This window comes from the organism of the source record quoted next, assembly GCF_019968985.1.
Source record: "MAG: Porospora cf. gigantea B chromosome Unknown PgB_NODE_815_length_10651_cov_121.877, whole genome shotgun sequence".
Lineage (NCBI taxonomy): Eukaryota > Apicomplexa > Conoidasida > Eugregarinorida > Porosporidae > Porospora > Porospora cf. gigantea B.
Genome location: NW_027179275.1, coordinates 1 through 10,651, shown reverse-complemented (window position 1 = coordinate 10,651; position 10,651 = coordinate 1). Strand labels below are relative to the sequence as shown.

Sequence of the window (10,651 nt, the reverse complement as noted above, 5' to 3'; positions counted from 1 at the left end):
AGGGAAGCCACCTCTCTCAGGGAAGCCACCTCTCTCAGGGAAGCCACCTCTCTCAGGGAAGCCACCTCTCTCACGACGAGCGAAATCTCGCCGCTCATCGTCAGCGCCAGGTTGCACTATGCCCGCCATCTGCTGCATCTTCCGCAGGTCCTCTTCTTGTCGACGCTGCTCTTCTGCAGCGCGCCTCTCCTCCACGTTCTTCCGTTCGGCCTCGGCCTGAGCCTGCTTGGCCCGGGTAAGCCGTTCAGCCCGCAAAGTCGCGATGACAGTAGGCCTCTGCTTCTCACGCATTCTGGCGAGCTCCTCTGCGTTGCGCGCCTCCAGCTGCTTCACAAGGCCTTCCCAGTGAGGCAGCACCGTGGTCTCCAAACACTGTGCTCGGATTCGTTTGCCTTCCAGCTCAGCAGCCATTCTCTCCTCGAGCTGCCTCCCGATCTCCGCCTTCCGCTTTACATTTTCGGTCGCTTGCTGTCTAACGTACAACGAGTTCTTTTCCTGTAGGGCCCTCTCAGTGTAGTCAACTCTGCGCGCCTCGTCTGCGCTGCGCTTCTTAATCTCAGCCACTTCCTTCTCCCTGGCGACTTCCTGCGACTTCAGAATATCACTGTGAGTGACTCCCGCCAATACATCGGTCTGGGTCACCATCGTCATGGGTTTCCCGCACAGGTAAAGCTTCCTCTCACTCTTCTTCGCAAGTTCCTTCAGTTCCTCCACGATAAGTTCGCTCACGAGGGCGCGCGCCTTGTTGACCTCGTCCTTGCGCATGGCGCTTTCAAGGTTAGCCTGCGCTTCCCGTCGTTTACGCGCCTCCTCCTCGTCTCGCCGCTGTGTTTCCAGCACCTCTTGTGCCTTGGCAGCCTTCTCGGCCTGCTTAAACGCCGCGTCTTGCTTAATTCTTTGCGCCTTAAGTATCTCCCTGCGAACAGTGAGTCGGACTTCCTCTGCTTGCAGCTTCTTCTCAAAGTCGTAGAAGATGCCATTCCTCTCGGCCCGCGAAGAGCTGTCAGCGTCCACAACGCGCATCGTTTTGCCTAACGACGTTGCAAACTCTCGAAGTTTCCGGTTGAAACGCTCTTCCGGACTCATAACCCTCTCCCCGAAGTAAATCACTCCGTGAGCATAGTCTATCCGCATGTGCAGACTGCCCTTGGAAGTCAGCGTGACCACGAGCTTCTCGATGTCGTTCCAAGGAAGGAAGCTGGGGTTGCAGATTTTAGACCCACTAAAGTGGTCTAGGGTCATGCACGTATACACCTTCTCGATATGAATCATCAGTTTGAAGAAGACGTTGTACTTAATGTGGGACGCATACTGGAGTAGAGGCTGAGGATTGTCGTACTCGGAGATAGCGTCAAGAATGGCCTCAACATCGTGACAGATGCGAAGGGAAGTGACTTCGGCTTGCAGGCTGCGAAAGAGATCCGCGACTGCGGGTGACGCGACTTCGATCACTCCGTAAGCCTCAACGAGGTCAAGGAGATGCTGTCGGTCCACCAACACAGAGTTGTGCCCCAGTAGCTCAGCTAACTTCTTGTGGTTGGCGAATTGGTGGGCATCCGGTGTCCGGCCTGAATCACTGAGAGGCACGGAGAGGATTGCCAGCACTGTACGGTCCGCCATCCTTACGCGCTCGGCAAACTGTTGCTTCTGACGGTACCTGGAGTGCTCCAATGAACGGTATTGCGCAAGGGCGTGAGCCAGGAGCAACCCGTTCTTAAAAAACACATCCCCCGCATATCGGTAGAACCTATCGGTCAGCATAAGTAAGTTCGACCTGCGCGTGATCTCCTTGCTTGCCACGCACTTAGCCAAAAGATCATGTAAACCCAGACTTGTTATGTCGTCCATCGTTTCATAAGCCGCCTGCCACATTCCCAATTCGCATGCCGCCTTAAGTTGATTAATGCGGGTCTCCAAGTGGAGGTCGGGGAGCAGCAGGGGTTCCAGTTCGAATCGCGACTGGGCTTTGGAGGCTGCGCACTGCTTCAGGAAGCTGTAGTGGTGTCTGAGGATATCGCACAGTCTGCGAAATTCCTGGCGGCGACTATGAGCTACACAGAAGTCAAAAGCGTGAGACGCCGTCTCATGGTACAGCCGCTCTAGCTTCGGTGAAATCCGGACCAATTCTAGAATGGCCTTGTAGACCTCCCAGTTCAACCAGAGGGTAGATTGCTGTAAAATATGAGCGGCCGGCAGTTAAGCGCCTTGACCTACCACTTCCTTGGCGGCCTCTGAACGCACTTCCAGGCCGAGTGCCGCCAGCATCAGAGCCTCAGGGCTCTGTGTTGCCTCCAAGTCATCTTCGATTTCTTCCGCTTTCAGTTGGTTCTTGAACTGCGTACACGCCTCCGGTAGGATGTTCTCAGCCGCATCACGGAAGTCCAAAAGGACCCGACCCAGCGCACTGACGTTGTTGAGCATGGTAACCGACCTGTACAGGTGCAGCCCCTCCCTCGCAATCTTCAGCTCTTTCAGCTGAATACAGAGCTTCAAGAACAGGCCGACTACGGACTCCTGAACCAGGGGCTCCACAGCGAACTGCCGAAATTTCCTGTTGCGAATCGTCGATTGGAGAACGAGAAGCGCGTCGTGCGGGAGACCGCTGCCTATGTAGTCCTGCGCCCGCCTCAGGGCGTTCTCCGGTTTCAATGACGACTGCATCGGCGAGAAATTCTGGTTTTTCACTCAACCCATGCTACAACTCATTCTTTAGATCGTCCGATTTTTCTGCTGCGTCTTCAGACGCTGTCTCTGGACGTTCAGCGTGGGGATCGGACTGTAGAAGCTGCTTCAAACTGCTCTTCAGTTGGACAAACTTGTTGCGTACCTCTTGAACTGTAAAAAGTGGTTCGTCAGTAGCCTTTCGAAGCTTCTGCTCGTCCCAGATGGTCTGGAACCACGATTGGAACTCTTCCACATTCGTCAGTGTTTTCTTGAAGAGGGCCTTGTCACAGAATGGGTTGTTCTCCCCGTAGATAGTGACTTTAGCATGGAGCTTCTTGGTCTTCCGCGTGATCTCCGAAAACAGGTGGGGGCGCTCTTCAAATTCGGTGGCCTTGCTCAGCACCTGGTCGACCTGCTCCTGAAGGGCTGCCCGTCTGGAAGTGAACTCAGACGGATTCAGCGACGAGGTCTCAGCAAGCCAATCGGATGCCGCACTTACCAGCCGCGCTATGCTTTCTTGCTCTTCCGGAGCGAGAATAGCAAGTACGGACTCGGACTGAAGCCGGTCGCGAACTTCGTACAAATAACTCTCATAGTCGTTGCGATTCTTCTGGATGTCGAAAATGGCAGAGTCCTCTTCGTCGAGGCGCTTCAGCGTGGCCTTGGCTTTCGCAATGCCCTCGGAGCCCAGAGGCAATGGTTGGACGTAGTGAACCGAGAATGGGGCCTCGACCTCGCGAGTGCGCCTGGTGACGTTCACCTTCTTTACGATCTTGTACTCAGGAGCGCCTGTGGTCGTGGTAGTCGTAGTCGTGCTGAAATCCGACTCCATATGAGATGATACATCAGTGGTCTCCTCTGTCATTGTCTCCTCTGTCGTCTCCTCAGTCTTGGTCTCCGACGGGACTTCCGTTGGAGCCTCCGTGGAAACAGGCTTTCTAACTTTACGCTCGGTCAATTTGAATGTCTCCGTCTCCCACTGCACGACGATCTTTTGAATCTCAGGAATCCCCATCAAACCTGTCTTGGCGTAAATAAAGACCTGTGGAGATTTGGTCTCGCCGATGCGTGCCTTAGGATTCTGTTCCTTATACAGCTCCAAATGCTCTTCGCGCGACTTAAGCGCCTTCTGCTGCACATCCTTGGCCTGCTGCTTCACTCCTCTTAGGTCCGCAACGTATGTATTCATCAGTCTGTCGTTTTCCTTTATCTCAATGACCAAATCGTCAAAGTCGGCCTCGAGGCGCATTCGTTTGACGATGTTGGAAAGGATGCCTCCTCGAGGTATAAGCTGCTTGGTTTTGGTTTGCTTTCCGTCTTTCGTCGCCGTCATTGTGTAATTGAAGTAGGACGCGTCGCGGTAGAGGAGTTTCTTTACTCGAAAGACCTGCGAATAATTGGCACCGTAGAGAAGAGCACCCATTACGGATGCCTCGTCTCCGTTGCAGTGCTGACCCAAAGAACCTTCACCAACCTCCTTAGAGATCGCCTCTAGCTCCTGAAGGATTCGGGGAACTCGCCAGGCACCTCCGATAACCTCGATCTCCTCAATCTGCTCCAATTGCTTTCCTGCCGCCTCGAGGGCTAAGTTGACAGGGGTCCGAAGGGCCTCAAGCACTCCCTGCTTCTCAAGAATGCCGTCCACCGTCGGCCGATCAAGGTCCACGCGGAAGTTTTTGCCGTCGAATACGTTTTCGAGGAACACGGTGGTCTGTTTGTTGGCTGAGAGAATCTGCTTCTTGCCAAGAGCTTCTTTAGTGAGTCTGGACATCACCCTGGACATACTCTCCTCGTTCACCTTCACATTGTTCTGCTTCTGGAATTCGTCGAGGAGGTAGTTCGCCAACACAGTGTCTACGAGTTTTCCTCCTTGAGTGCCAGTGGACTGCCCACACCCAAGAATTGACACAGCGTTCAGCGCCCCGTTTGCTCCAGGGCCATACTCTACCACGCAGGCCTGAATGTGTTTTGCTCCCAGGTCGTAGAAGAGTTTCAAGGCAGAAGACGAGTCTCTGTCCACGGCGTGATACAAGGCCGCAGCAGCCGGTTGGCTGATGAGGGCCTTGAGGTTCATGCCCGCCACTGCGGCAGCATCCACGACAGCCTGCCGGCGTCGCATGGAATAGTTTACGGGAACAGCCACCACCAATTCCAGGTCTGAGAAGGTGAGCGGAATGGAATCTGGGTTCGGTACTCGATGGCGAATTGTGGAGGCGGCTAGCTTCTTCGCAAGTACTAAATACATGGCCAGGTACTCCTCGCCAGCCAAGTCCAACCCCTCCCGGACCTGAACCTTTGTGATACCCCTTTCATCGTCATGTACGAAGGTATAACCATGGAAGTCTTCTGCTAAGCCGGCATCGGAGGAAACGAGGTCATTGAGGTATGAAAAAACTAGATGAGGATTCCGAGACTCTCTCATCAACGCGTCACTTCCATACTCCCTCTGCGGCTCGGAAAAGGAGATGGCTGTGGGGGTTTTTCTCTTGGACTGCATGTCGAGTACCATTTCGAATGGATAGCCAGGCATCGCGATAGAAATCTTCATGAAGGCGTTACCGATATCCACTCCAATCAGCGACCCCAGGACCGTCTTCACCACCAGCAGTAACGCCAAGCAACGCATTGTTTCGAAAATAATCAATTGTTTTCATAGGGCGTCCATTTCCTTGGCTGGTCTCTAGGACGCGATCGTTCAAATTCCACCTCTTGATCTTGCGTAGCGTCAGAGTCTTCAGTGTCCGAAATCAAAATGGGTTCGTTACCCACGTGGTTCGTCACAGCGTGAGTCATGACAGATGAAATCCAAACTACTGACCATCGCATCCTGCGTTTTACCGAATTCAATCACGGATGGTGAAGTTGTCTGAAGTACTCTCTGCAGACCACTCGTATGAGCTCATCCTAGCACTTGTATACCTGGCATTGGCTGGTCTCTCTTGCCATAGAGTCATGCCCACTCTTCGCCGTTGGAAGGGGACGTTGATGAGGTCGGGACCGCCCTCGGACAATATGATCTTCTGGGAAGAGCACATGGCTCCCTTGGCCCAGCACCAAGACGCTACCATTCTCTCTCAGCCCTCGTTGCTGGTGCTCCTCTTAACCACGGCCGCCAGCGTGATGAGGGCGCTGTTTTTGGTTCTCGACCTTTTCGGAATACTTTCTGAACCGTTGAGGGAAGCCGTTGCCTTTGCGTGCACTGTCCTCTTTGACGCTGTTCTGGTTATTGTGTCGCTGGTGGTGGGTGTTGTCTTTCTCCGCACTCGGTCTTTGGTGGGCGTCGATGTTGAGGCGCCCTCCGTAGCGGTTGCGCTGATCGAAACCGGGAGAGAGACACCTGAACGTGGCAGAGTTATGAAAGTGACTGCCTGGGTCGTCGCCAGCTGCGTGCTGACCGCTCAGTTGGTCATGGCCGTCCTGGTGGTCAGTGGGGTTTTTCCCCTGTATCAAGCAACCCGAATTGAGTCCTCCCTTTCACTGCTGGTGACGCTCTTAGGCGGATGTCTCGTCATCCTCACCTCCACATGGCTGGGTGACAGGGCAATCTCTCGGCTAACTTACTCTCGGCTGGAGATCCACCATCCTCACAGCACTAGCACCCTCCGCTTATCGAAGGCAAGCGTTGTTGCGTCCCTGTGGATGATGGGACGTTGCGTACACAACTTCCTTGCCCTTGGTCAATGGCAGGTTGGACCCCTTTGGGCCCAACCTGTGCAAATCATGCTCAGCGAGATCGTACCGCTGCTGGCTGTGCTGGATCTGGGGTACCTAGTTGCCATTGACGTTCCTCTCGAGAGACCCGAAGCCGTGAGACCTGGCTTCGCATTGTTCATCCCGGGCTCTCCGTCTGAGATTCCAAACGGCATTGTGCAGTGCAAGCCCGGACCTTTGAAGAAGCTGCTGGAGGTCACACTGCAGTCTCCTGTGAACTCGTACTTCCTTAATGCTATGGGTGTCGAGAATGCATCAACATTCTATGCCTGGCGTTGGCTAGTAGACCTAGGCGTAGGCACCTGGTTGGAGGAGGAGTTCATGCACCATTTGAGGCACGTGGAACGCGTTTGTATTGCCTTCCTCCGACGGGAAGACCATGACGCCCTGCCATTTCTTCCGCCTGTTGGGTTCTGCATCGAGAACGGGGCTACGTTCTACCTCCTCTTCCCACACGTAGGAAATTTACTTTCGTACACGAACTATCTGCACCAACGCATTACGCCAGAAACGACTCTGGAAGCGAAGATTGTTATGCTGAGGAACCTGATTTCCACTATGGTCAACCTGCATGGGTTGGACCAGAACGCGGGAAAGAACTCGAGAAAGTTTCACCACGGGTTGCTCGACCCGGACACTACTGTTGGCGTGGTTGGTGACCAAGTGTTATTCGTGGACGCCGCTGTAACGAGATCGCTGGTTACACTGCTGCGACACGGTGTCCACGAGGACCTGCGAGGCGTGTACAGCGCTCCCGAAGTCCTTGCTGGGATGACGACTGCCCCCTTTGCGGCAACGGACATCTACTTCTTCTCGTTGATTGCCCAACAGGTTCTATCTGGGGATCTCTCCAGCCCATTTCCTGTGTCTGACGTTAACGAGCTTACTGCGACGATTTACGACTTGAGACAGAGACCACCACTACCCCCTTCGCTGGACCCGAAATTAGCACTTCTTCTGAAATCGTGTTGGGCGCCAGAACCGCAAAATCGGCCTCCGGCTCACATAGTGGAGCACATTCTCGACACAGTGTTATGACAAACTTCTTTAAATCGCGATTTCCTGCTGATGGCGGGCTTCGATAACGGCACCGGTCTGACATTCGACGACCAGAGCCACCTGCCGCGCTTTGGCGACCACACCCATCCAGACAGACGGCAGTTGAACTCCTCAGTCAAAGAGGATGATCCTCGAGACAGGAGGTATGAAGGCAGGTACGATGAACGGAAACAGGAGCACCAATCTCGGCAATTCATCCACAAGTCGAAACAGCGAATCAACGGCATCCTCGCCAACATAGGTGACAAACATGAAAGGTATGGCAGGAACCTGAACCCTAAGGCCGTCCTCGAGAAGCACGTCAAGGATTTGGAGCAGTTCGTCTGTGGCGATCCCGATCGGCCGTCCCTACGAGAGCTGGTGGTCGACAAGCTCGTGGAGGTGGCATCGTTTATTCCTCATAAGAGCAGTCATTTGGCGGCGTTCATGGGCTACATGGTTCACAACCGCACACGTCTCCAGGAAGGGGAACCTGAAGACCCGAGGCACGACGCCGTGAAGGACGAAACCAAGCAGGAGGCGTCGGGAGACGGGCATCGAAGCCTTAGGCGGCTTGAGTTCCACGCCTTCGGAGGCGAGGTGGTGGCGAAACTTCAATCCGAACTCGTGAACGCGTTCGAGGTAGCCGAAAACCCCAGCATTGCCTTTTGGCGTGCAGTTAACCTGCTTCGGTTTGCCGCTGACCTTGTCAACGTCGGCGTCGTGACGCTGCAGTCCTTTATCACCTGCCTACGCTCGCTAGCTGAAATGGCCGTCGCTAATAGGTGTGATCTGGCGGACAGTGCGTCTGATGCGTGCCTCCTGGCTGTGATGCTATCCGTAGTCGTGCTGGACGCAGAGCCTGCGAAGCACATTGGCTCTGATCTACATGAGTTGGCTGCAGTGATTAATGAGTACGCTGCGACAAGGGGGGAGTCCGACCTTGACTTGTTCTGCTCCGATCAGTCGGCATCACCGCCGAACGAAGATTACTTCGATCAGTGTCGTAGGTTGTTTCAGTATATGTGCACCACCAAGTGGAGGTGTCGCACCGTGATCAAGACCCACAATCTCGGGTCCGTTGCTGATGACATTCGGTCCCACAGAAACAGTAGGATCCACGCGCTGCCTGCCTTCGAGCCCAGGTGGCACTTAGTGCGGACCACTCTTTCAGAGGTGGTCTTCACGGAGACTCTAAAGATGTCGGAGAAAGACTTACTGGACTGTGGCCTGGGTCTATGGAATGCGTCGTTCTCGACGAGGAGGGTCACTGGCTCCCTACTTGGACATGAGTACGCACGGAACCTGTATCCTGATCGTTACCTTTTCGAGGAGCATGAAGTATGGATGCTAGAATCGCTGATTCTCTCCCTATTATACTGCTTTCACGGAAACGCAAATATCACGGCGAAGAACTTGCTCCTGATTCAGTGTCAGCACGACCAGTTCGAGATCGTTCTCGCCGAGACACTGGTGTCAGAGCTGCTTCGCGTGCCTACTTGCCATCTGGAGCGCATCTACATTATCCAAGTCATACTGCATGTCGCCACCTTGCAGGGGTCTACTCAAGCAGTGTTCCAGAACTGCCTTGACCGTTTAGTGCTCCGGTGTCGTGAGATGGACGACCAGAGCGTCGACACGCTCTCTGTCTGGATAAGCCTCTGGTGGGCTACGTTTTCCCTCGGAAGCGAGCCTTCTCCAGGCGGGGTGGACTTCGAGCCGAAGACATCGGTCATCAAATCGTCTCCGTGGTTCACTCCAAGCGAGGTGAAGAAGTCGGACAAGAAGGATGAGAAGGCGAAACGTGATGTTTGCCCAGGGATGGAATTCGCGGGCTCCTCCCACATGGACTCACTGATGAGAAACACCATTGAGAGGTTTGCGGCTCTGATGACTCGGGAAGTCGCGCTGCGCCGTCTTCCGAAGTGCTTCCATCGTGTATTGACATGCCAGTGGGTCCCTGCATCCGTTTACCTGCCCTTGGAGTTGACTGAGCTGCGTGCTCTAAAGGATGCTGATGTCGTCGTGAAGGACGAGAGCGACACTGAGTGCACTCGTATAGATTCCTTTGAAGCCGACTTCCTCATGCGGCTGCTGCGACTGAACGTGAAGCCGGACAGCGTCGAACGTATCCGAATCATAAACGCGGCTCGCGTGTTTTTGCAGCTCCTTCGTACACGCGGAAAGCTAGCAGATCGCGTTAGTGACCAGGCACTGGAGTCGTTTTTCGCCATCGTCAACGGTCGGGATGACTCCTTCTCTGTCAAACGACAGAAGGTGGAACTGGCTGATGAGGTCGAGGACCCGCCAGTCGTGAAGCTGGATGACGACGTGCTCCTTGAGAAGGTAGCGGCAACCGCGGCTGACAGATTGACATTCGGCAGCTCCATCAACGAGGTCGAGATATTCCACATAGTGATGCAGGCGCTGCTAGTTGTAACTTCAAGGTCACTCACCCACTTTCGTCGTGGCCTGGACCTCTACACCGATCTGATTGAAGACTACACTATCAGGCAGCAAATGGAAATTGGACCGCTGCAAACGGGCATGCAAGTCAGGTCTGCCCTGTGCACTATGGTCATCATGTTCTGGCGGTTCTGTCCTTCTAGAAGTTTCGTGTGGCTACGCGAGTTGCTTAGTAGATCCTTGTTGTTCCACGGCGACGTAAAGGAGACACTTCTGACCATTATCCGTGACGAGGGGTTCGTTCTTCACGGTGTAGAGTGGCCTCACTCCGAGCTGCAGCCCATGCCTCAGGAATCGCCTGTTCAAGTTCCACCCAGCGGATACCTCTTCAGGTGTCTGCTGGCATACGTATTGAAGCGCTATCGCCTTGGCCTCATCAAGGCTGCGGTTGATCTCAAAATGGCCGCAAGATGTCAGTCTGGTGACGTGGAGCATGCACAGAACGACTACAATGAAAAGTCCCAGGAGTTTCAGACAGTGATGGAAGAGCTCGTTGGGATGTTTCTCGAGCGGGGAATGCAAGGAGGCCGAAACGACCCGTTGAAGGTGGAGGACGACGCTGCAGCTCCCTTCGTCGATAGCAGCTCTCTAATGCAACAGGCACTGGTGATCACTCGGCAACATCTGCCTTTGCTGAATCGAGAGCGGCTCCAACGGACCCTGAACGTGCAGACCGACACATCAACTGCACTGTCAAGGCTTCGGCGACTGCTGGCATGTGAAGTGACGATGCCCTTGACTGTGCCCACAGATGCATAAATTCTGAATTTCG

The 10,651-nt window shown here is 54.3% G+C and overlaps 4 protein-coding genes across 6 annotated transcripts; 2 read left to right on the top strand and 2 right to left on the bottom strand.

Annotated features, from left to right (window-relative positions):
• KVP17_004881 (uncharacterized protein) lies at positions 1 to 2,661 on the bottom strand (the record flags this gene model as incomplete). Of its 3 annotated transcripts, XM_068523470.1 has the most annotated exons (2): positions 1 to 2,172; positions 2,215 to 2,661. In XM_068523470.1, coding segments are annotated over 2 exons (2,619 nt in total), but the record flags the coding sequence as incomplete, so codon positions are not given. The 3 variants fall into 3 exon arrangements, with proteins under 3 accessions (XP_068371627.1, XP_068371628.1, XP_068371626.1); XM_068523471.1 differs by lacking the exon at positions 2,215 to 2,661 and having other exon boundaries at positions 12 to 1,872; XM_068523469.1 differs by lacking the exon at positions 1 to 2,172 and having other exon boundaries at positions 2,197 to 2,661.
• Positions 2,662 to 2,695: 34 nt separating this feature from the next.
• KVP17_004879 (uncharacterized protein) lies at positions 2,696 to 5,290 on the bottom strand (the record flags this gene model as incomplete). The annotated part of the gene is made up of 1 exon (XM_068523467.1): positions 2,696 to 5,290. One exon carries the CDS (start codon positions 5,288 to 5,290, stop codon positions 2,696 to 2,698), a length of 2,595 nt encoding a protein of 864 aa, XP_068371624.1.
• Positions 5,291 to 5,517: 227 nt separating this feature from the next.
• Positions 5,518 to 7,413, top strand: KVP17_004882 (uncharacterized protein; the record flags this gene model as incomplete). The annotated part of the gene is made up of 1 exon (XM_068523472.1): positions 5,518 to 7,413. One exon carries the CDS (start codon positions 5,518 to 5,520, stop codon positions 7,411 to 7,413), a length of 1,896 nt encoding a protein of 631 aa, XP_068371629.1.
• Positions 7,414 to 7,443: 30 nt separating this feature from the next.
• Positions 7,444 to 10,638, top strand: KVP17_004880 (uncharacterized protein; the record flags this gene model as incomplete). Its single annotated transcript, XM_068523468.1, has 1 exon — positions 7,444 to 10,638. The coding sequence occupies one exon, from the start codon at positions 7,444 to 7,446 to the stop codon at positions 10,636 to 10,638; it is 3,195 nt and encodes a 1,064-aa protein (XP_068371625.1).
• Between the last annotated feature and the right edge of the window lie 13 nt (positions 10,639 to 10,651).